At 33.4% G+C, this 27,014-nt stretch overlaps 1 protein-coding gene across 1 annotated transcript in view; it reads left to right on the forward strand.

The window, feature by feature from the left end:
• The window catches only part of LOC129223923 (hemicentin-2-like), a 94,362-nt gene extending 67,715 nt beyond the window's left edge, over positions 1-26,647 (forward strand). Inside the window, exons 5-12 of the mRNA XM_054858303.1 lie at positions 6,180-6,380; positions 7,332-7,622; positions 8,850-9,140; positions 12,227-12,514; positions 13,396-13,443; positions 14,427-14,563; positions 21,937-22,026; positions 26,397-26,647. Coding sequence (XP_054714278.1) covers positions 6,180-6,380; positions 7,332-7,622; positions 8,850-9,140; positions 12,227-12,514; positions 13,396-13,443; positions 14,427-14,563; positions 21,937-22,023 — 1,343 coding nt within the window. The 3' untranslated portion in view covers positions 22,024-22,026; positions 26,397-26,647. The remainder of the gene's footprint in view (positions 1-6,179; positions 6,381-7,331; positions 7,623-8,849; positions 9,141-12,226; positions 12,515-13,395; positions 13,444-14,426; positions 14,564-21,936; positions 22,027-26,396) is intronic.
• The last annotated feature ends 367 nt before the right edge of the window (positions 26,648-27,014 follow it).

Raw genomic sequence — 27,014 nt, forward strand, 5'->3', positions numbered from 1 at the left:
AAAAGAAAAACAGCAATAAGTATAAAGAACGAAATAGTATTCAGTTAGAAACGAAAGTACGACATTTAAGCATATGAAAATTTGAAGAATTTCTGAAATATGAAATTTTACTTATTTGAAAAGATTTATCACTTATTGTTATTTTTCGAACATAGTCTAAAACGTTTTCTATATGGCTTTTGAAATACAAACGGTTTTTAAACGTGTAGCCACCCATAACCCCTCTGTACATGCCTTAGTTATTCACAGAAATTTCTATTTTTTCTGGGTTCTTGGTGCAAATTAAAATGTTACCAAATCTGTAGTAATTGTTTTGGGATACCTTTGAAAATGCCCCCCCCCTCCCTACTTTGTAAAACTGTCTGTCACTAATTTTCGTCAAAATGATATTGTTGCAAAATAGTGAGATATTTTTGGTGATCACAGAATGATGCTAAATATTTTCTTCCGAAATAAGTAGCAAAACTTGACCAGTATTTGAAGTTGTGAACAAAGAAAAACTATTGGAAGTTTTTATGCTGTTTTAAGATTTGCCTAATTTAGTTAGCGGATTATTTTACATTTTAACAAAAGATTCTTTCAATGGCGATATTTTTGTTACATGGTAAAAGCCGAGAAACATTATTACGTAGTCTTTCACTGCAAAAAACAGTGCCAGTTGAAAAATTGCCTTACTTTATAATTGAATCGTTATAATTAATTATTACTATGTTCTTATTTCGATGAAATTAATATATACAGGGTGTGTAAATTAAGTAATGATACAGGTTTTAAAATCAATGCTTTTTGCATCCGATCGGTACAGCGATTTAATATTCTTCAAAATATCCCCCCCCCTTGCATCAACGCACCGCTGCCAGCGAGATTTCCACGCTTCGAAGGCCTTCTAGAAGTCAGCTCCCGGAATGTCCTTTAGCATTTTGGCTACGGTCACTTGGATGCTGTCGATGTCCCCAAAACGGGTTCCTATCAAGGGAGTCTTGAGTTTCGGGAACAAGAAGAAGTCGGGTGAATTCGGATCTGGACTATAGACTCGAGAAGATGCTTCACTTTTGTCACACTTTCGTCGGTGGTTGCTGTGACAGGGCGTCCAACCCTCTCCTTGTCATCTGCACTCTCCCGACCGCTCCGGAAGTCCTTGCGCCAGCAGAAAACCTGGGCTTGCGATAGAGCTTCCTCCTGGTTGGCCTGCTGGGTCAGGTAAAGTATCTCCGTTGGCGATTTGCCCAATTGAACACAAAATTTAATTGAATAACTTTGATCCAGCGAACGCTCCATTTTCGTCCTCTTCTCACTGTGACCAAAATCTGACTAAGAGGTCTGTTGCCCAAGCGATACACACTGGACCAGAGCTCGGAATCGACTGCTTCGCGGTGCGTCTGGTTCATTATATCTCCCACTACATTGCACAATCGTCGAAAGCGCGTTGGAGCAAATTGCGCGCCGCTCAGCAGCCAGTCTCATTACTTAATTTACACACCCTATGTATTAAGTAACTGATTTCTAATTGTATGTTTGATTCATAAACCCGTTTGTAAGTAATAAACTTACAGAAATTTTGAAAATACTCTTTTTCCCAGAATAGGAAAAAATAGGCTTTTTTGCCCATATATTAACCCCCCCCCCTCCAAAAAAATACATAAATTTACTGTTTTTCATCATAACCTTTTTTAATTAAGTTTTTTAGGGATAAATTATAGCCTATGTTGCTTTCCAATAATGTAGCTATATATGGTGAAAAAAAGGGTTAAAATTGGTCCAGTTGTTTTGAAGATTACCCCGGACATCCTTACATACAGAAGTAGCCATTTGCGTAGGCTGTTTAATAAGTAATAAGACTAATTTTACTCCACGAAACTACTCGTCGGAATGTTAATTCCTGTGGCATGAGAAATGTCTGTTGGCTGTATTAACAAAACCTACTGATAGTTGGCGCGTACAGGCTCATGTTCCTGGGTATCACATGATTAAATTGAAGACTGTTGGCGGGCGCCTACAAGAAATAAGACTAATTTTACTGCCGCAAAACCAGTCATCGGAGTGTTACTTTCTGTGGCATGAAAAATGCTTGTTGTCTGTATTAACAAAATCTACCAGTAGTTGGCGCGTACAAGTATCACGTGTTTAAATTGAAGCCTGTTCGTGGGTGCCTACAAGACGCAGCCAGTTGTCAAAATGGAAGTGTCGTTGGAACAAAGTTATGCGATTAAAGTTTGTTTTCGTCTGCAAAAATCAGCATCGGAGATCTCTGATATGATACGTGAAGTTTTGGACGATGAAGCAATGTTTAGAGTCAGTACTTTTTGCTGGCATAAAGCTATTAAGGAAGGCAAGCAGAATATGGAAGATATTGAACGTGAGGGACAACCTTCAACGTCCATCACAGAGACAATGATTAACACTGCTGCTATTATTATCAAGAGGAATCTCAGAATTATTTTACATCAGTCAGTTCTCAATGTTCCCTCAACTTAAAAAACCATTACGAGGCAAACATTTTTAAAGCATCAAAGCATGGCTAAACTCGTCGGAGGCGGCTTTGAAATAACTCTCAAAAACTTAATGTTCACAAGTGTTTAAGACGAGGACATAATGTTGGAATAAATGCATTTAGTCCCGTAGAAAGTATTCTTAAAAAACCATGTAAATTATGACGATTAATATTGTTCTGTATTTTTCATAAATTTAGTCTTATTACTTATTGAACAGCCTTCGTATGTACATAAATTTTGGGAGAATCAAAAATTCTGATCCTTAAAAAAAAAAAAAAAAAGCAAATGCAAAAATTCATAAATTTAGCGATGAAGGACGGAATACTTTCTTGAGGTTCAACCGGGTGTGAAGAGGAAGTTCCTGAACTTTAATTTGTTCCTTTTTACTTCCTTTTACAAACGAGCTGATGTGTGCATCACATGACTTCCTTTTACACCAATTTAATGTTATTTCTCCATTATTGGCAATTTTAATGTGATTCAATAGTGAACTCTCTAAATATCCCCAACAGTGGCCAAATTGAAACCAGATTTAAAATAAAGATGTAAACTTAATTTTTTTTAATTATTTTTCCCTATTTAAGGATACCAAACTACAACTTTCCAAAAGGGAAAAATCGATTTTTTCGAACTACCCTAGTGCACTACTCTAGTGCTGATACCCAAACTTCAACATTTTACGACATACTGTTTTTAAGTTATGCGAGATGCATGCGCCCATACACTCGTACGACGCGAGAAAACTCGTTGTAATTGTCTATGGATCGTCAAAATGGATATTTCGGGCATCTATACGTTCTTAGGCACGTGCTGTAGGGTTAAAACAAATCACTCAACTTTCATTCGGGGATGAGTAAAATGGTAAATTAGGACGAAATGTGAGGGAATTTTTTTTTCGCGAATACAATACTTCTTTTACTATCTAAAAGGAAGTAAAACGTTCTGTACAGATTAACATTCCCAAAATTGGCAATTTTAATGTGATTCAATGATTAACTCTCTAAATATTTCCATCGGTGGCCAAGTTAATACCAAGTTATTTAAAAAAAAAAAAATCGTCGCCAAGTTGGCGAAAAAACTTGGCGACCAAAAGTTTGGCGATACGTCACCAAGTGTTTACCAAATTATAACACCACTTAAGTTTGCATTGATATTAACAATGATTTCCCCCCAAAAAGGTGCAAAAGACCCCCTTAGGAACATCCGAAAGCAACCAAAAGGGGAGGTGCACAACTAGACCCCACTACGAGTCTATGTACCAAATTTCAACTTTCTAGGACATACCATTTTTGAGTTATGCGAGATACATACGCACATACGCACATACGCACATACGCACATACACACATACGCACATACATACAGACGTCACGAGAAAAGTCGTTGTAATTACCTCGGTGATGGTCAAAATGGATATTTCGCGTGTCTATACATTCTTAGGCACTTTTCCGCATGTGGTCGAATCGAAAAAAAAACTCAACATTCATTTGGGGGTGAGCAAAATGGAAATTAAGGGCGATTTTTGAGTGAAAATTTTTTCGCGAATACAATACTTCCTTTTTTGTAAAAGGAAGTAAAAAGGAAGTATTGTATTCGCGAAAAAATTTTCACTCAAAAATCGCCCTTAATTTCCATTTTGCTCACCCCCAAATGAATGTTGAGTTTTTTTTTCGATTCGACCACATGCGGAAAAGTGCCTAAGAATGTATAGACACGCGAAATATCCATTTTGACCATCACCGAGGTAATTACAACGACTTTTCTCGTGACGTCTGTATGTATGTGCGTATGTGCGTATGTGCGTATGTATCTCGCATAACTCAAAAATGGTATGTCCTAGAAAGTTGAAATTTGGTACATAGACTCGTAGTGGGGTCTAGTTGTGCACCTCCCCTTTTGGTTGCTTTCGGATGTTCCTAAGGGGGTCTTTTGCACCTTTTTGGGGGGAAATCATTGTTAATATCAATGCAAACTTAAGTGGTGTTATAATTTGGTAAACACTTGGTGACGTATCGCCAAGCTTTTGGTCGCCAAGTTTTTTCGCCAACTTGGCGACGATTTTTTTTTTTGTGCTTCTTATAAATTAATTGTTCTCCTGCCAAATATACCTAGCCATTCCTGATTTGTTATTTTATAAGAATGAGATTAAAAAAACATATATTCAGCTCAGTGGTGACTCTTTTTTACTTCCTTTTACAAAAAAGGAAGTATTGTATTCGCGAAAAAATGTTCACTCAAAAATCGGCCTTAATTTCCATTTTGCTCACCCCCAAATGAATGCTGATTTTTTTTTTTTCGACCCGACCACACGTACATATGTACCTAAGAACGTATAGACGCTCGAAATATCCATTTTGAAGTTTCCCGAGTTAATTACAACGAGTTTTCTCGTGACGTCTGTATGTACGTATGTGCGTATGTATGTCGCATAACTCAAGAACGTAATGTCCTAGAAAGTTGAAATTTGGTACGTAGACTCCTAGTGAGGTTTAGTTGTGCACCTCCTTTTTTGGTTGCATTCGGGTGTTTCTAACGGGGACTTTTGCCCCTTTTTGGGGGGAATTCATTGTTAATTTCGATGCAAACTCAAGTGGTGTTACAATTTGGCGGACACTTGGCGATATATCGCCAGTCTTTTGGTAGCCGTTTTGTTGCCAAATTTTTTCGCCAACTTGGCGACAAATTTGGCTATTTTTTTTAAAATCTGGTTTTAATGTAGCCATTGTTGGTGATATTTAGAGAGTTAGAGAGAGAATCACATTAAAATTGCAATAATAGAGAAATAACATTAAATTGGTGTAAAAGGAAGTCATGTGATGCACACATCAGCTCGTTATAGTTAAAGATTCCTTGTCTGAACTCTGAGCAATGAGTTTTATATGCGTTTTCAATTTCGATATTCACTAGCTTTTTATTACTATGATTTTATCTTTAAAATATTTCTCCCTTTCCCCTGTTACCTCTCAAGAAATCATTACTCCCTTGAAGATTTGACTGATCGCTCCCAGGTTGGGAATCGTTGGCTTACTCACTGGGATTCCCAACTAGAAAGGATCATGGGTATTCTTACCAATTGGCAAATTACCCCTATATGATAAAAGCAAAAACTCAGGAGTTAGTAGGTATGAATAAAATTCCGATCTGATACAAAACAGCAGTAAAGAAATCCTTCAAAAACTTAAATACAAAGAAAATTTCATTTTCTTCATTTTGAGCAAACTTAATACTGACAGTACTACGCAAGCCTGTCCATTACTGGTTGGGTGACCATAACTAGTCATTTGTTTGTTGTTCTTGTACTGTAAGAGCTAGGCTGGCAATTTGGAGTGCGATGCTTCGACTGAACCATAATTTGGTGTGATGTCCGATTTCCACAGTACACACATGCCATAAAGACCCATTTATAGAGTAGGCAAACAATCAAAGCACAGAAACACATTCACACGAAGGTAGGACAAGGACAAGAGAGAGAAAGTACATCCATGCCAAGCCAGAATTCGATCCCGGGATCTCCCCCATTGCAATCCGACTTCTTTGACCACTAGAAAAGGCGGCCAGCAACTAGTCGCTTCTCGCTTACCCTATAATTATAACCTAATGATTTTTTGAAGCATTGTATGCTTATAATTCCACAGTATTTTAACCTTTCCTCGCTTTGAATTATATTTATGTTTCCATTTCTTGCAGGTTTTCCACCACCTAATGTTACTTGGTGGAGGGATGGTAAGCTATGGGACAACACTTTCCAAAAATACGCAAGTGGAGTTGTCAACGATTTGAAGTTGATGAATCTTAGCCGATCGGATATCTATGCAACATTTTATTGCAAAGCTCAAAACACTCGGCTAATGGAACCAGTTCTGCGAAGTGTCATCTTAGATATGTACCGTAAGGGATCCCTTACTGAGTTCTTGAAATATTTATTTGTTTAGTACGAGTTCTATTACGGTTTTTTTTCTCTGTTACTTAAATACATAAAAGTAAAATATATGTGCATTGTTCAAAAGAATGTTGAGCGAACAGATATTTATTTATTTTTTGTTTCATTTTTTATTCGAGTTGCATGTTTTAACCTAACAGTTGTAAATTAAATTTTATTTCATTGAATATCAACAAATTGAAGAATTTATTCCATTGTTAATTTAGTGTATCTTAGTATATCGTTTTTTATATCGAAAGAGTTAACTGCAATATACTGAGACAAAAAACTGTAGTTCAGCTAAGATTATGAGTTAACTAAAATAATGTTCTGAATAATACTTAAAAATACTTCTAGACTCAAGGTATAAACAAGCTAATGTCTTTAACACCTTCATCTGCCTTGATCTAAAAGAATGGACTTTTTCCTGAATGTTAGAAGTTAAATATATTCAAAAAAGAACAGTATGTTTTACCTTAATTTGGTAATTCCTTTTCTATAAAAAAAACCTTGTTTTACATTTAAAAACTATTTTTCAGCAAATCGTCGACAGTAAACACGTTGCCGTTAATATATCGCTCCCCCGCAAAGAAAGTGACCCAGCTCAAAAAAACATCATTGGAGAAAACCAAGGTCTTACACAACAGTAGTTTTAAACTACTTAGTCTCAAATATTACAATTCGTGCAAAAAAGTTATGATGTGCTGTTTACTAATTAATTTTTGTTGTCTTAATTAAGAGTGGAAACTGAAAGTTCGAAAAACTTTTCTTCTAAGTTATGAAATCTTAATGATGTGTCATTATATCAATTTTACGCCTCTTTATCGATTTTCGATATCTGTCTAAAAATCCATTCCAATTAGCATTTTAAGCAATATAACCTTCTAAAGTGAGTTATTAAATCAATTATTTTTTTACAGTTTATCCTCAAAGAGTCAGCATCATCAACAGGCCGACGTCTATATCAGCTGGTAAGCGGCTGGAGTTCAAATGTGAATCGTGGGGATCTCGACCTCCGGCAAAGATATTTTGGAAACTGAATGGGACCATGTTGTCCGACCATACTGAAACCGTCCAAGACAACGTAACCTCCTCCATTCTTCGTCTTTTTCCGAAATTACGCCATCACAAGTTGGTTCTTTCATGTACTGCAGAAAATCCAAAAATGTTCGGCAGTGGCATGATTGATAACAGAGTGCTCAATATCACATGTAAGATTTTTTTGAACTTATTATTTATTTTTTTTCTGAACTCTTGTACTGTCCATCTCTGACAAATTGAGCTATGGCCTTGAGCAAGTCCATTTCTTTCAAGGGAGAGCAATCAGTAAGAAGAGGAATTGTTAGGCGCAGAGTTGGGCTTCCATTGCAAAACTTTTATTGGCGAGAAAATTCTGTACCGCTTGCTACTTCTTACCTGAATTTTATTGTTCGCCAAATAGGCAGTAACACTGCAAACTAAATCCGCAAGTTCTAAAGCCGTTTATCCTCACTCCTATTTTCAACAAATGGAATCGTTTAATCGGTCGGTCAGCGGAGCTCAAAACTAGCCAAGATAAACAGTATATCTTTTCTTTTCTTTTGTATGAACCGCGATTGTATTTGCGTTTCATAACATTCAATTTTGATAGCAAAGTTAGAAAATTTTAACGTATAAATATTATAGATAAGGTATTAGTTTGTGTTCCTGACCCTTTATTGTCGATTTCCCTGCGCTTTTTTTAGCCTATTTTCTCATACAATTTAAAGAAAGAAGGGAAAAAAAACGTGAACAAAGGCGTAGTGCTTCTTTGAAATATCGGTAAAAAAAGTCAAATATAAATAATAATTTGATATTATTGAGTAATAAAATATGGGGAAAATATTTGTTGGTCGGTCTATATCTGTCCGACCCCTGCTAACAACTTTTGGCTGAATGGACAGATTCGACCTTTTTGTTCGAAAGATGTCAGAGAGGACACTTCATTCCCTTATTTCTCTTTTTGACTTGAAAATTTTTTTCTTTCAATTTTGAGGAGTTCAAAAAAATATAACATTAGGGCCTACGGGGAAATTTAAGACAAATATGGGTCCTGAACCAAAATGCGGATTTGTTACAAACAAACTCTGTTGGAAAAGCTCTTGATGAATAATTTCCTGTTTGACTATTTTAAGGTTATGTTATGAACAATCCAAAACTTTTGAGCATTAATGAAAAATCGAAAAAAAAAAAAAATCACCAAAGGGTTGAAAAAATTATGCTGATTTATGCTGATTTTGAATATATTCTCTATTTTTGCCTTCAAGAAAAATCGAATATAGATTATGCTGCTACCAACACAACTATTGAACACAACCATCTGTTGAAAATAGTCCAACCGTCCTCAATCTCCCCTGTAAAGAGTATTAGAGAAACTCATAACTATTCTTCAGTAAGATAAGAATTATTTTATGTTCTAGACGTACCTCAAGTGTCTCTTCGCCTCATTAAGGAGGAAGCTGACCGTCAACCAAAAGAAGACGACTATTTACGCTTGGTCTGTGAAATCGATGCCAATCCTCTCGTGCTAAAAATTGGATGGCTATTCCAAGACTTGCCTTTATCTCATAATCAATCTAGAACTGATATCGTCAGTGGCAACACACTAGTGTTCAAGAGACTTACCAGAAGGAATCGAGGACGATACAGGTGTTATGCCACCAATGCAGAAGGCAGAGGAATGAGTCAAGAACTAACGCTTAACATAAGTCGTAAGTATTATATTTTCTGTACATGGTACCAATGCATATTTTGAGATAAAAGTTTTAAAATAAAGCTTGAAATGGAAATTTTCATGCGTTGGAAATAGTGAATACATGAAAGATTTTATCCCAATCATTTGGAAAGGTGTGAGTGGCGGCAAATGAAAATGATTTTTCAGCAATTGAAAAAACGATTATTGTCTTTCTTGAAATGCATTGTATCATAGAAGAGTGTCTAAACAAAATCAATTAACTAGATCTAATGTTAGGATGACAATGTATCAGTGTGAAATCTACCATACGTGTAATATCGATAACTATTCTAAACAACTAAATGTGATTTTAAGAACGTCGAATCAATTTTCTGATAACGGAAATGCATTCTGAATACTTGCCAAAAGTTATATACATTCAACTCTTGATAAATATAATCTTTTAATTTGAATATTTCTATAACTCAAAGTTTTTATTAAGTGCCAAATTTTTTACTGTTTTCAATACAAAGTTGTCTCGATATCTCGAATATACTCCTTTTCAGTCGAAGTTTTAACGAAAGTTTCGTTCTTTTCTTATGCATGAAAACGCAGAAAAGGCGGAAAAAAAAAAAAAAAACCGGCTTCCCCCTTCCCTTTAACACATTGTGTCGTTGCCTATCAGTTTGTGTGAAGGGAATAATTTATATAATAATGCTCCTTAGTGTAGATTGTATTGTAAAATTGTGTGATAAGTATCGGATACAGCTAATTTTTGCTTTGGCTGGCAACCTTAAATTTCTATGCCGGCTAATCTTTGAGCGACTTAAAATTTTGGCAAAAAATAGAAAAAAAGTATCCTTTACTTTCTGGATGATTCAAATAATCAGCTTTTAGGAAAAAAGGATTCAAAAATTCAATATGAACTAAAATCAAGGGGGAAGAAATTGGGCCTACGACATGCAAACTTAATAACGAATTTTCTAAGATATTTTTATAAAGTACTAATAATTAATTTTATCTAAACTATAAGAGTTATTGTCTATCCATTATTATGCACTATTTCTGAAAAAGAAAATGAAAATTATTCTTGAAAAGGCTGGAAGGGGAACTTCCGATAACTCGAACTACCGATTTCTCGAAGGTTTTAGTCAGTCCCTGGGGACTTTGAGTTATTGAGAGTTGACTGTGCTAACAATATCACTCAGTAGGTATGAATTTAAACTAGAAGCTTTTCAGCAGTAATTTCATTTCATTCGGTATTAACATCTCTACTTCGGTTTTTGTAGACATAGGGAAACTATCAATACTTTTGGAAAATACGTTAACGATAAGAGAAATATAACGAGTTTTTGAAGCCTACGCTATTTTTTTCCGAAGCGAAGCAAGAAACTTTAGTATCTCCTCCATTTTTTTTTACTACACGATAACAAAATATTAAAATTCAGGTTAAAAAAAGCTAAAATTTAATTTAATTCTAAAAGTGAACTCATACAAATGAAAAGTTGTACGGGAGGCTCAATGATCCGTAGGAATATGTAAATATTTTTCAATTCAAGGCTGATCATAAACAATGGGAAAAACACTTGTAAAAACATAATAAAGAAGCAGTTTTAATTAAGTATGCAAAATATTTTTTAAAATTCAAATAATTTTAATATTTTTTCCTGCTTAGAAAACGGTCAACTTCCGGTTAACCTCAAGTGTGTTTGCTTTTTCTTCTTTTTGAATGAAATTTTAACTTAAGCTTTAAATCAAAGATCAAAACCGAAGAATGACTTTTAGATCTGAAAATTAAGCTTAACGGATTTGAAGTATGGATTACTTCCTAATCTGTATTCTGCCGCAAAAAGGTAAAGCGCAGTATATGCATTCCCTCCTCCCCTTCTTTTTTGCATTTATTGTTATCTATTTCACTTCAACTTTATTGTGCAAGGTTGCCTTTTTTTTCGTTGAAAAGTGAAAAAAACTTGAAATTCCAACATTTCCCTATCTTTAGTATGGAATCCAAAACGTATTTCTTCAAATATCTCAGAACCTCATTGCTGCAGATACTGTGCTTTACCTTCATACGGCAGGATTATAGTACCGTAAAACCTCCCTTAAGGGACATCTCCGAATAAGGGACACCTCTATTTAAGGGACATTTTTTCTGGTACCAGTCCTTTTGAATAGGGACTTCCATGTATTTGCCTATAAATAAGGGACACTCTAATTTAGGGACAGTCATAGAAAAAACAAAATTACGAAAAATTATGTACAAGTGCATAAGAAAGAGTGAATTTATTGGAATTTAAGTTTCACTTTTCCTTTAAAAATTCATTGTGGAGAGTTGAACATTAACATATGCTGAAGAAACAAGTATTATACGTTGTAAAATCTTGCTGAGAGTTACATGCATGATTTGCCCACCCAGATATATATTCAAATAGTCTCAGGCCCAAAGAAGAGGGCACAGAAACTGAATAGCTTTTTATTTAAAAATTGAAATGTGAACACTAACTATAATTCAATGTCTTATATTGTAAATTACATGACATGAAGCAAATTTATGCAATGAATTACTTCAAAATAATTGCTTTATGGGGAAAAATTTTGGACTTTCCAAATGTTTAACTCAAAACATAATAATAAAATAATAAAAATTAAAAAAATCATTAAGTGTGAATTTGATTTAGTTGTGTATGAAAAATGAAAAGTATTCAATCTTAAGTGTTAATAGTGTTTGTAAGTTAATAACAAAATTATACTGAGTTAACACGTTGCATTTACAAACTAAAATACCTGCAAAGAAGGGACACCTCTATTTAAGGGCATAATGTTGGGTCCCATTAGTGTCCCTTATTGAGAGGTTCTACTGTACTCATTATTGCTAGCTATCTTATTCATAATATTTCATGTATGCATCTGGCAACAATTAAAATACAACTACGTCACACAAAAAGGCTACGGATCAGAATTTCAAAGCCCTCGAATAAAATGTTTCACCTAAGAGAAAAGAATTCATGGAGAATTTACCAACCACACAAAGCTAAAAGTGTTATTGATTTTTAAATTTCAACTGGCTACATCTTTTTAAACGCTTTATATGAAACAAACTGAATTTTTCTTTCATTTTCTCAGATGCTCCCGTGTGTAAAGAAAACCAACAAATCACGTATGTTGTTGGTCTGAACGAAAGCGTGACTGTGCGATGCGAAGTTGAAGCTGTCCCACCGGACGTAACATTCAAGTGGGAGTTCAGCAACACAGTTCACAAGCACTACAACCTCCAACATACCAACGATCGAGTGGTGAGTCTCGCTACTTACAGACCGGTCACGTCAGCTGACTATGGCACTCTCTTCTGTTGGGCCAATAATAGCATAGGACACCAGCAATCGTCTTGCTTTTTTACCGTGATTGCGCCGGGTAAGTACACTCTTTTCGATTTTGGTGGTTTTATCGTTTTCGTGACTAGGAAGGATTAGGAGTTGCAGATTCTTGCTGAAATGTATGGAAAAAGGATTATCTGCGCCAGAAGTGTTCACTTTAAGATGCAAATTGTTATTCTTGAGGTTCAAAGACATTGCATTTTAATTTGCGGAAATTTCAATCAGATTACATGTAGACAAGATAATTCTATTTTTCTGTATAGCAGTGGATTAAGAAATAGATAGCCAGAAAAACAAAAGAAACCCATGAATATAAACTGTTAATGGTAATCAACAACATTTTAACGCACAAAAATAGCAGAATATTGCATGCACGTGTTTCGGAGTTAACAGGGAACCTTTTTTTCAATGCAAAGTAATGAGTTTTCTGATGTAAAGACATATGGTAAAATTTATATTTCTGGAATGCTTAATATAACCTCTCACCAACAGCTGCCTTTACACATTACAGACTAAAACAGGAATAACCTCACATATTTGTAAAATGAGGCAAACTGGTAGTGTTGCCACTTGAAAAAAAATAATAACGATAACAGCAATGCTGAATTAAAAAAAAAAGTGAATTGTGGTTTGGTTCTTCAAAAAGTGATTCTTTACTTGAAAATACAAGAACTTGATTAGTGTCTCTAATCAATTGGCCACCCACTGTAGATTAGTTTATCTGGAAATAAATTATTAATAATATTTAAATAGACATGCTTTTTTAGTTGATTTTGTGATTAGTAGAAATTTATGATATATATTTGCTTAAAATAGATCTATTTTTTAAATATTTGTTTTGATTTCTTTTGCACGTTATTTGCTCGAACTTTTGCTATTAAATGAGTATTAACATTGGTGTATGACTTTTGATTTTAGCGTGCAAATTGGACAGCACAAAAGTGAATGCCTCTAGCCTTTCAAGAGGTAATTTCTTTTTATTTCAAGTGTTTTGTCTTTGAAAATTTGAAAACAAAATAAGGAACAAAAAACCCAGTGAAAATCATTTATTATTTTAATCACAAAAGAGCAATATTTAGAGAACACTGCATCTGGTGTATAGATTTTTTTTCTGAAATATATCCAAGCTATATTTTTCACGCAGACGATGTTTAGGAAATCAACTGTGTAGAATGTAACACGAAATACATTTTCAATTGTACCAGTTAACAAATCAGGAAGAGCTGGTTTCATTTTTAATAAAAATTCTACCTATGGAAAAAAAACTATTTGTGAGACCGTTTACATTAAATTACTTAACACCCGATTGATTCTCGGGGTTGTTGAACTTAGAGGTTTGAAGGGATTATGTTTAGGCACTTGCAACAAGAAACCTTGGTTGTTAGAAAATAATGTCGCTTCTGCCGCTTCAAAAAGTCAAGATTAACTTACGGTTATGAAGAAGTATTTAATAAGACTTGTTAGTTAGGTATACATTTATACTGCTTAAAAGGAGATATTCAAAGGGGGATAAAATGATGGCATAAGTTCCCTCAAAGGAGGAAGGTTTACTAAAGCCACATCTAATTCCAGCATGTCTTACTGGGTTCAACGTTAAGTGGCATCTGATCTTTTTCCACAGTTCACCAGTTGCGGGAGTCTTTGAGCTGCTGTGGCACCCTTAATTCTATAATTTTCTACAAGTGCAATGTAAACCAGTTCTGTTTTTCGATAGCGATCCTTTTTTTATTGACCCATCATGCCCCGTTAAAACACACACATTTTTTCTAATGTCATCCTGCTGAGCAGTCACACAATTGCCCAGTCCAGAACAGTGCGAACAAGTAATGGACACTTGAAATTAAACTTTTTAAATTTCTCCTTCAAGTTTTATGATAGAAATCACATTATTTCTTGATATTTGAGGCTTAAGAAATTTTCTGTATTTAATGATTCTAAGTACATTTTAGATGGAAGTGAGAACATTTGGCCACATTCCGTGACCACTGCAGTTGTGATAGTGGCTTCATCTGTCGTTATTGTTATTGCTGTTTGTGCAATCTATTTTCGAAGGATATATTTGGAGAAAAAGCAAAGACCGATGAGGGTAAGTGTATTTATTTTTGAAAAGGGGTTAATCTATGACACTTCCATTAAAAATGTCTTTTAATATGATCATTATTTTTCAAAAATAGTTCATGTATCAGTTAGCCAGTATTTTTTTTTATTACCTTAGCTTTTTAAAAAGAAAAAAGTAAGTTTACTGAACTTCACTCTATTTTTAAACATCTTTTTTTTCACTACTTTATCTTAAAAATAATTCAGTTAAACAATTATATATCTGCTATTCAATTTCTTTCATTGCTTTAACTTGTTTCTTAATTTCCATAATTTCACTTGAATTTATAATTTTTTCACCAAAGTTAGTCATTTAATCTTAAACTGAGATGAAACTATTAGAGCCATTAGTTTCTTAAAAGGAAAAAAAAAGTAGATCATTTACTTCTGTTGATAGAAAATTGATTTTTGATGTGAAACTTTTTATGCGAGGGCTTTGAAATTCTGATCCGCAAGTTTTTTTTTGTGTAGCGGAACTTAAGTAGTTATTTTTTTATTGTTGCCAAAAACAATGAAAAATAATAGTAATTATAAAATTAGTTTTGTTACGAGATTTAACAGGTTAATTTTAAGGCTGAAATTAAGCAAGCATATAATTCAAGTCAACAGTTTCAAGTCTAACACAAATTGCTTAAGTTCATCCTTGAAATTTTTTTGTTATATTTTATTGACAAAATTAACTTTATAATTACTAATACTACATACATTGTTCTATAGTTGTCTTAATTTTAAAAAATGGCATTATCGCTATTGCCTTCACTTTTTCTTCAATCGTGGTAGTGGACGAAAATGGGAGAATCTAATTTACCAATATGGCAGCTTCCTGTCCTACGTGAAGTTAACCAAACATCACACAAAACACTCAGATCATTCAGTTTATAACTCAACCAAAACAAACAAACATGTCTTATGCAACTTAATAAGCATGTACTAATAAATCAAATAGAGCATTTACAAATAGTCTAACAAAATTTCACGTTTTCAAAAATCAGAAAATGTGCTTCTGAACGTCAACGCACCGGAAAAGACTCATAAAACTTCCACAACTATATCGTGTTTTTGACTATAACCAAAAAATGTCATCGGTAGTGAAACCAAGAGTCAAAGCAGAGAAGCGTTGAGGGACGAAATTAGGTACGGGGCCGAAATATGGCAATTTACCTAATAAGTTATTTATTTTTTTAAATTTTTATAAGTTATTTTTGTCATAAATAACTCACATGGCCAAAATCCCAATGTATACTGAAATAAGTGAACTAATACATTTCAGAGAACGTATTGTTTTAATTTACACACATGATAGAGAAACAAAGAGAATAGAAAATAAATATTGATTCATAATCTATTTTCAGTATATGAAAGAAATGTGTAAAACAGCGATTTATGTAAATCATCTTAAGGGGTCACAGAACCTTTCAAACATTTTTTTAAAATTTAAGTAAATTTTATATTTCTTTGAAACCATAACATGCATACTTATTTCGTAATCAATAATTTATTTTCAAAATTTAAAAATATTGCCTTGTGTTTTTTTTAAATTCAAAAAATTGAGAAAAATTTCAATTTTTTAAAATGCCTAAGGCTTTTTTATTTTTGAACTAATTAAAAAAAAGTTTTTTGCTAAACGATCACTATAATCATCTCTAAAAATCTGTGCATTCATTTGCTTATGAGTTTATTAGAAAATATTCTGTGATTAATTATGTAAAAAATCAAAGTTTTTTTTTTTTAAACTAGGTTTTTAAAGGTTTAACATGCTCTAAACATTTAAATAATTTATAAAATGCTTATCCAATACACAGTTTTGTCAAATATGTTATCCCAATTGTAAAAAGTATTACTTTAAATCTGTATCTTTAATAGAAAAAAATTCTTAGGGGGTCTAATGACATGAAAACACATAAAAACCATCATCGAGAAAAAGCAATTAAAGTTTTTCTTTTGCATAAGAACACATAGCGAGCATGGCCTAAAACCACATAACTTTCAAATATTTGAACTAAAGCAATGAAACTTTTCCCCTGTGTTCAGAATAGTTTTTAGTTCTGAAATAAGCAATAAAATTTTTTTTATCGTTTCATCATTTTTGAGGTACTGTAACCTTTTAATTGTTTGAGTTCTTGATATTTATAACAAATCTATGAAAATAATTTTCTTTTTGTTTTAGATTTTGGTTATTTATTTTTGGAAACATGTCTTGCGTTTAAGCATTTTAAAGAAAAAAAAACTGTAAAAATTAAACTAATATACATTTATAATCTCTCCCAATTTTTCAGAAATACACTATTTTGTTTTTAATTGTTGAATTAAATACTATACAATCAAATATCTTTCTTTCAATAATTTTTGAATATCGAAATGCGGAAAAATGACTTTTGTTTATAACTGCACAGCAGAGTATTATTGATAAAATGTAACAAAACTCAAATTTGTTTGCAGTTCATTAGTTTCTGTAATTTGTAAGTAAGTTTTATTTATTATTCAGTTTAATCCCTCAGAATCTACTATATGTTCTTCAAGTAAAACAAATTTGAATAAGGCCATAGAAACAAGGGAATTGCATCAGAAAAACAAATTTAATCTCCTCATTTGGAAGAAATAGAACAGCACTGAAACAAATCTCTTTACGAAGCAAAAAGGCTGCAATAACTTTGAAACCGAAATAAATCTAAAAATACTGTGACGTAACCGATTGTTGTATATTTTTTTTACGATGATTTGTGTTATAAACAACAATTTTTCATTGAAAGAGTCTAAACAAAATTGCCAAAAGATGTAAGAAGTTGTTTTAATTCGTGGTTTTAAAAGAATTATTGATTTAAAATCTATTTACAAAAATCTAAATACCTTTTCAAAGAGTCATGTGATACATTTTTTAAGGTTTTTTAGTAAAAACGTTTTATGAATTACAACGATAGAAATTTGCATTATGTAAGCGTATGTATAAAATTTGTAAAATCATCATCATTTGAATAATAATAATAATAATAAAAGTATTTCATTTCATTATTTCGTTTAAGTGACAATTGTTGTACTGAAAAAATTCCGAAAAGGAAAAAGGAAATGCAATTTTTAACTAAAATTACAAGTATAAGTTTTTCTGTGTTCTTGGTTTTTCAAAATAATATTATTCGGAAAAAACAGCATTTCAGATATAAACAATAAAACGTCTTTAGTTAAAAATTTAATACTTTGTATCAAATGAACTATTTTGCATTTTAAATCGTGTTTTTAAACAAAACCTCATAGTTTGTAAGTGAAAAACACCCTAGTGCAATAAACATTGAAAAAAAAAATACTGATCAAGGTCAAAATAAGTTCTTGTTATATTGTTAAAAATATTTCATCCACTGAAATGCAATAAAAATACAAATTTACTATACTTTCAAGAAAAACTTCCAAAACATTAAAAAAAATTTTTTCCTTGCAAGCAGCTCTTTATGATTATCATCACTATTACTGTCATGGTCAGCCTTTATCAACTAATTACAGGCATCTCCTTGATGATTTCAGTGAAGGACACTTAGAAAAAAACGGTCCGCTTAGGATTTAAAATTTGTGTCTTTTATGGTGATTTCTACTGATAAATTGTCATGTATGCGTCTAGAAAACTCAAATTGTTTTTTAAAAATCTTAGTGCATAACACCTCTAAATAGAGTATAAAAAGTTGGGTAAGATTGAGGTTAAACTTTTATTTGTAAAAAATGGACATGGTGCCTTTGACTTCCATGGTACTGCGTTTTGCACTTTAAACACGACATTCTCATCTGTCCAACCACACTAATGTTTCTTCCTCAGTCTTTTATTGTTTTTCGGTATCCACACTTTTGTGATCCATTTATCATCGTTTTTGTTTTGGATAAGTTCTAACTCAGTTAAAAAATTCAGGAATATTTTAGGGTAATATAACTGTAAATTGGAGTATTTATAGTACAGAAAACTTTCTCTGGAAATTTTACCGGAAAACAAAAGCCTACCACGTGACTAAAAATGCGAAAACTATAGTTCTTGATTACTGGTCCTCCATCGAGACACATTCTGTGTACTTGCTAGAACGCCGTTCTGCGGACAAGATCCACTTTCAAACCCGGGTTGAAGGACTCGATGTGTTTTTCTGAGAAATAAAAGCATTGTTCTTGTTTTTCTACCGAAAACTTTTACAGTAAAATAGGATTTAACAGTAAAAAAAGTACCGGTAACATGAATGCCAGCACTTTTTACCGTAAAATTTCAGGGTTTTTAAAAAAAGTTTTTATAGTGCAGTACAGTTTTATTCGCACTTCTTCATGCAACAAATACCACTGGAAACACTAATTTATGTTCTAATCCATGTATCTCATTTTCTGTCGTTTCGGATGAATCCTAGCATGTAAAACTCTTGGCTGTTTGGAGCTTTCATACAATTTTTGCTCGGTAATGTACAAGTTTTTGAAGCTTAAGTTAGTACTAGGAAAATACACCTTCTTCTCCTTTTTAAACAAATTGAGTGGCCAATCTCAATCTTAAATGAATATATAGTCGCCTCAGAGCAACAGTAAGATATCTTAGCGTTATTTATGAAATAAGATATTTTACTGTTACTCTGAGGCGACGATATATATATATATATATATATGCATGCATACAACTCTCGAAGTCCCGAGGGACCGGCTAAAACTTTCGAGTAACCGGTAGTTCGAGACATTAGTAAGTTCCTTTCTCAGCCTTCTAAAGAATAATTTTTATTTTCCTCTTCAGAAATAGCGCATAATGGGTATACTATAACACTTACAGTCTAGATACAATTAATTATTAATACTAGGAAAAAATATTCTTACAGAGAATGATTTTTATTAAGATACTTCAAAAAGTAAAGTTATTTTTGACTGCTTACATGTTTTTATCGCATCTTAAAACTTATTTAGTTTGCATGTCGTAGTCCCAATTTCATTTCTCTTGATTTCAGATCGTATTGCTTTTTAGCTTCTTTTTGTCCTAACAGCAGATTTTTTGAGTCATCCAGAAAATAAAGCCAACTTAAAAAAAAAAAAAAATCCATAATTTTAAATTGCTCAAAGATTAGTCAGCAATAAAATTTTAGGTTGACATCTATGGCAAAAAGTAATCTAATCGGCTACTTCTCACCTAATCTTGCAACACCATTAGCTCAGAGGAGCACTACTACGAAAAAATATCCCCCTCACACAAGCTGATAAGCAAAAAAATGTGTAAAAGGGGGAAAAAATCTTATTTTGGTTGTATTTTTATGCATAAAATGGAGACGAAACTCTCGTCAAAATTTCGACTTAAAAGTAGTGCATTCGAGGTATAGAAATAACTTGGTATTGAAAACCACTAAATTATTTTGGGACCGAATAAAAACTTCGCAATAAAGGAATATTCGAGTTACAATGCTTCGAGTTATCGAGAGTCGACTGTATATTTTAATACTTTATTTATTGATTAAAGTATTTTCCGAAAACCTACCTAAATCAAATTTCAAGGACGTAAAATTGACAGGATTTCATTTGGACTGATGAAAGCAACCGGGAGATCACATTCCAAATTCCAGACTATAATAATGGGAATAATAAAAATGGTCTATACATCGTAAGGGCGGATTCCGGCCGTAATTGATGCTCTAAATAATCCGCGTTATGCTCGTTGAACTATAGGAAGCCGCATTCCATTGAAGGACAAGATTGATTTAAAGAAAGTGAAATGGAGAAAGATGTGTACACGAGAGGTATTGAGTTAAGTATATATATATGATACACATACACATTGTTAATGGGATTTTATAAGAAATTATTTTTAATTTTGTGAGGGCATAAAAGTGATGATAAACATATGAGTTTGTTGGTAAGTAAAAACAAAAGAAAAAAAACAACAAAAAATAAAAATTTTTCATTAAATTAAAATTGACAAATGTGGAAGTACAAAAATTATCAGACATCTGTTTTGTGGTTGCGAGGAACAACGTTTTCAGTTCAGAAATATGTAAATTAATGAATAAGAAGCAAAGCGTTTCTCGGATCATACATTTTGTATTAAAAAGGGGTCGCAACCTTTAAACACGTGGCATTATTTTTAACGCAAATTCGAGCTGTTTTAAACGTTGCCTAATTTACCTTTACTTTTTAAGGGAACATAGTCTGTTTTTCGTTGTTGTGTTGATTTTACTATTGTGCTTCGAATTTTTACCTTTTTAAACTCCAATTTTGCTTACATTTTAATGGGATATAAACAAGAAGAATTAGATTCAACTAAATAAACTGAAAAAGCTAATCTGTTAAAACAACACACCACATTAATAGTAGGGGTAAAATGTTTCAACATTTAATGGCTAGGTTACATTTCTTTAATTCTTGAATAAAAGTTCAGCAAACGCAAAGTGCTCGGACTTTGAGTAGAGTGTTGATCACAATTCCCTCCGGGGTTTGGATGGCTTGCCAAAGCAAATATCTTACCAACACAGCAACAACGTCAATTTTCTAGAGAAAAAAAAGTTTTGTGTCCCAAATGTTTGATATGTGAACTTTTCATTTGGTAAATATCAAGTCTAACGTCTAATTCATGCTTCTTTCGATGTAACCTGTTATAATGAATGGTGGTAAATATAGTAGTGTACATTAGGCGAAAATCTTGGAAATCAAGTGGACTAGGGGCTACGAATACTCCATCCTTGATGAAATCCCATAAGAAATTGCATGGAGTTAGGCCCGGAGATCACGGTGACCACGGAGGAAGGTAATTATCGCCGTCAAAAAAAAAAAAAAAAAAAAAAAACCCGCATCCAATCCAACGACCAGAAAATTTGCTATTGACCTAATGGCGAGCGTCTGTCAATAAATGAAGGGAGGGAATGAGTTTTTGTTGGAAAATTGACGTCCATTGATTGCGACATGTTAGAGCAAAGGAAACAAGAATTAGACTTTAGACTTGATATCTGCAGCATCACAAACGCTTCACTTTTGAAAAATGAAATTTGAAGAGTTTTTTCCCTGCAGTAAGTCAACGTTGCTGTTGTATTGTTAATACGTTTGTTTTAAAATAGGCCTAACAAGCCCCGAGTTAGATTCTGACACTGTCTGTGCAATGCCTTATAAAACTGGATACACTGCAGCAAGTATTTATAGCACGTTTTCATCAGTCTCTATTTTTTTTTCTGAATTATAGATTTTTCGTATGCCTCAAGACTCCCAACATCTAGGATTACTAAACAATCAAACACATTAATAGACCTTCCTAGTTTGAAATATCAACTAAAACCCTAAATGGATTTTTGAAATAATATTTTTAATTGAAGTGTCTGTTTTCTTTTTTTTCGTAATAAATGCATTTAAAGCGAAATTTTAAGAAATAATTTAATTCTTTTTCAGCAAATTCTAGACGAACGAGTTAGCATTTGCAGCAGAGTTCAATGTCACAGCAGTGGGCAACAACTGCACATTCTCATAGCAAAATGAAATGTAAGTATAATCAATGAAAAATTAACCTTTAAAAATGCTTCAATGAAAAAAGAAAAAAAAAATCTTTTCTTGCAATCCCTACTCCTTACTAAAAGGCTAAATGCATAACTTTTATTGACTGTTTCTTTTCTTAATTTAAATTTACTCTAATCAGAAAACATTTTTCAAACGAATGTAAAGATGATACCTTTCAATAAAAATATCTTTTTTTTTGACTTCAAACTCGGGGGAAAAAACAGCATTTACTAAAACTGGGATATGTAGAGGCAGAAATTAAGCAGCTTTTCAAAATCAAGGCCGTAAAATTCAATTCGTAGTAGCTTATCAATTATAATAATATTGTGTATATTCTCTAATTTAAAATGTCCCAATAACTAAACGAAATATTTAAGGAACGTCAATTGATATAACAATCAAGAAATTTCTAATTTAAGTAACTTTATATTAATGTCCCAACTTTCAGTTTAATTTCAATTTTTTTTTCAAGAATAGATTTTTTACGGTAAGTATTTTAATTTACGTTAGATCATTTTCAGTTTACTTTATTTAAATTCTAATCCTTACAATGCAACTAAGTAGTTTCCTACTTTGAAAGAAACTTATAAAGATATTTGAAAATATGATTATCATTATTTTCCATTTTTAAATTATGTTCTTCTCGTTTGTTGTCTCGTTTAAAATATTTTAGAAATTTTTACTTCAAAATTGTCTTTTGAAATCTTCTTTTCGGAGATAGTTGAAATGTGCGTCTTTGCTTATGCTACTTTGCTTTAATTTACTGAAATATGAGATTTAATGATGAATAGGGTGTGAAAATCTCACTTGTAATAGTTTGAATTTAAAAAAAAAACAATATTTTAAATACAGAAACACGGTAAAAACTGTACACTTCCGTTGTCAAAACCTTCGTTTATTGCAATGTATAGCACTATTGAAAGTACATGGAATCAATTTTACGCAGCAAATGAATTCATATTTGCAAGAACTTTTGAGTACAAAACTTTCTCTAGAAGACTTACATTGCCTCATGGAGTTTCACTATTATTTTAAAAGAGATATGAAGCTAAACAGGAATTTTAGACATAAGTTTTAATGAAAAATGCTTCCTTAAAGCGAGGTAGGGTAATGTCGTTCTTTTTAATGATTCGTTTATTAGAGGATCGTTCATTCATTTGATCCGTTCATTCAACTCGTTCATTTGAACGACTTCGTTCATTTGAAAAAGTTGCAGGTGATCTCTCTGCACGACATACTCACGTACCTTTGAAAGGTTTCATTAGACCAGTAATCTTCTTTGAAGAAAAATAGTTAAAATGATCTAAAAGTAAGAAAATATACCTAAAAAATATTTAATCAGATAGATGTATAAAGCAATTATAGTTCATTTTGTAAGATATTTCTCAGTTGCCAAATGGTAAGATATGTTTTCCATTCCCCAAAACTGCAGTTCCAATTCAGCATTTCAAAAAATTAAGTTGTTTTTTTTTAATTTTCCCAGCTACAGCACTGTATATACACTGGTGTGCAAAAATTAAGGACGAAGTCGAAAAATTAGCATATCAGCTGAACGAAGAGGTAGAGCGGACAGAAAGACCAATCAGGAGATTAAGTAAGGTGATGTACGGTAGCACATGCGCAGATATGCAGGCAGACGTAATGGGGGAGTGTCTGAGTAGTATAAAGCATGTTGTCGGTGTAAGATCAGTATTTCTGGCAAAGAGATTGCACGCCGTATAGCAGTTAAAATTACACCGAGTTGCTGCCTCAGCGAGAAATGGCGAATAATCAATCTGTTAGACGACATCTGGATGCTTTTACCCGAGGTCGAATCATTGGGAAGATGGAGAAAGGCCGCAGTGTGACAAGTGTGGCTGCAGAGTTCGGAATTGCTCACAGCATCGTTTCACGACTTTGGAGACAATTTTAAACTACAGGAACAGCTATCCGGGGGTTCAGTAGTGGTCGTCCACAAGGAACCACACCTGCAGATGACCGGTATATTGTCTTACAGGCCAAAAAAAAACAGGCGGTAGACAGCGGGAGAAATCGCTAGACACACGACACAGGCGGCTGGACGACCGATATCGCGTTTTACCGTGGCCAGAAGACTGCACGGTGGTGGTCTGTTTGCACGACGCCCTATACGGTGTGCACCTTTAACGCCTGCCCATCGGAGCAGGCGTTCTCTGTGGTGCCGGGAACACCGGAATTGGAGAGACAATGAATGGGGACGAGTACTCTTTACAGATTAGAGTAGATTTAGTCTGAGTAACGATTCTCATTGCATACTCATGTGGAGAGAGCGGGGAAGCCGCAATCATCCCTCGAACATCATTGAAAGGGACAGGTATGTAGGTCGCGGTGTTCTCGTTTGGGGAGGCATCATGCTTGGTAGTCGTACACACCTTCACATCTTCGACGCAGGTTCAGTCGATGGGACCCATTATTGTAACGAGATTCTTCTTCCATATGTGCGTCTTTTTAGAGGCGCTATGGGTCCGCAGTTCCTTTTCTTGGACGACAATGCACCGTGTCATCGTACAGTAGCTGCCTAACAGCTCTTAGAGGATATTGAACGTATGGATTGGCCGACACAATCTCCGGATCTCAATCCCATCGAGCATGTATGGGATTTTCTAGGCAGACGCTTGGCAGCTCGTACCTTACCACTAGTAACGATTCGGGAGCTTCGATTGGCGCTGCAAGACGAATGGGCAGCAATGCCTCAATAACTCATTGACACTCTCATTTTCAGCATGGGAAGACGCTGTGAAACCTGCCTAGCAGTCGGGGAAGATCATATCCCCTACTAAAGACCGGATGTTTCTTGCTGGACACCCATCACAGGGATGTTTCGGCCTTCAGTCGCATTGCGCTCCATGCTTCTTTTTATCCCTCTGATTTCTCTTTTAGTAAGTGTTGCTTACATTACACATGTCCTTACGTATTGGGGATCTTACGGTATTAAATGTGTTGATTTGGAAAGCTTTTGTACAAAGTTATATTGAAAAAACCGTCTCGTCCTTAATTTTTGCATACCAGTGTATACATATAGTATTACTAATAGACCATGCATAACAAAAAAAGTAAGAACAAATATATCGGTATCTCACCGGAGGACTGGAATACTTAATTTTAAAAAACAAAATACTCAACTTATTCTATATTAGGGAGCTTCAAAATTGTTCCACAATACGAGAAGGGGTGGACAAAAAAAAAAAAAACAGCCCTTTTTTTAAATGGGGAAAAAGTAGACAGTAACAATCCTTGTTAAAATTATCTGGATATTGAAAGTAAAATAAGCGACTTGGAAGATGCCAAGCAAGCTAAAATTAAAGCAAAATCAATATAGATAGTAGTTAATAGGGGTGTTATAGAGACAAAAGGATTGCCAGAAGAGAGATTAAAGGTATTTTTTTTAAAAATAATTTTGGCGGCAGAAAGCGTGAGAAGGATTTTGGCAGGTGCGTAGGACGAAAAGCGGAATTTCCAAGCATTTTGTTAGTAGCCCAAACAAGTTAAACAAAACATTACCAATGGATACATTAGAAAATTGCAAATGAACTGCAACGACTAAAGAAAAATAATGAATAAAGCAGCAAGTAAAATGGTTCGAATGAATATACTGCAACCCCCTGAGAAAAATGAAATTTGAGATTGATTGAGAGTTAAACATTTGCTGTATGATGAATGTAATTAAAAAAAATGCGATTTTATCACAAGTGCATCAATACCATGTTACAAACTGCTTACCTTTCAAAAGAACGGTCGTTCATTTTTTTAAGTGAACGATCGGATCCGTTCATTTTAAGGATTCCTTCTTTTTGACCCGTTCGTTCATGAACGACACATCCCTACTCCACATCTTATTTATTTTTTAAAACATTTAGCGGACTAATGAAATATTTTCTCGACTTTCAGTAACATATTGCACCCTGTCAAGAAAAGTGATACAACTTAAAAAAAAACATCATTTGGGGAGTTTTATGCAATAGTAGTTATGCAATAGTCTCAAATAAAACAATATGCTCAAAAAATTATGTTATGATGTTCACTAGTTAATTTTAGGTGTCTAAATTAATAATGCTTACCTAGAGTTCGAAAATTCATCTTCTAAATTGAAAAATCTTAATTTGAATGATTTAATACTATTGATTATATCGTTTTTATGCCACCACGTACCACTTATGCTAGCTATGTGGGAGTTTTGTGGCAAAAAAGTGCGTTAAATTTAGAATTTAAATAAGTAGTTATTACGTTTTCCCCGAGTTAACCTTGAAAACACAGCTTTGTACCTTTGTTCGTATTCTAAACTTCTCTGTATCAAATATTTCTGTCTCGATAAAAATTGTATTTCTTTTATTTCCTAGAGTTTCCTGCACGCTCAAGGGAAACTGACGAAAACGGACACACCTTCAAATGCTCAAACAGGCACATAAAAATTTTTTAACTGTGATGTGTTAATAAAAATCTGTACCACTAAATCAGTACGTGGACCATATTTTAACTTGCTGTTAAGTGTTAAGTGATATACGAAGAAGACTGTCTTTGACAGAAAGCAGCGACAGATTTTATGTATATCATTGTTGAGTAGGATGTAAACGTGTATTTAATAAAAAATATACTGATAAAAAGCACTGAGCTCTATTTTATGGTGCATTTATTTTATTGTTCTATTTTTTAATGTGAATATTACGGGATGAATGTTTTTCAAATTATGCTGCAGTAAAACTTCGGTTATCTAGACTAACTTTGACTAAAGGCAGTCTGGATAAGCAAAAAATCTGGATAATCCGGCAAATACAGGTACTAAACAAAACACATTCTTCAATAACTAGTCTTATCTTTCATTACAGCAAAAACCAATATTTGTAACAAAATTTCAGAGTATCGTTTCGAGCAAATACACTATCACTCACAGTTCAGATGGTGTCGGACTGACTCTCCAAGTACGGCATGTTGTTTATTAGATTAGTTTTGTACTTTAC

This window comes from Uloborus diversus, chromosome 6, assembly GCF_026930045.1.
Source record: "Uloborus diversus isolate 005 chromosome 6, Udiv.v.3.1, whole genome shotgun sequence".
Lineage (NCBI taxonomy): Eukaryota > Metazoa > Arthropoda > Arachnida > Araneae > Uloboridae > Uloborus > Uloborus diversus.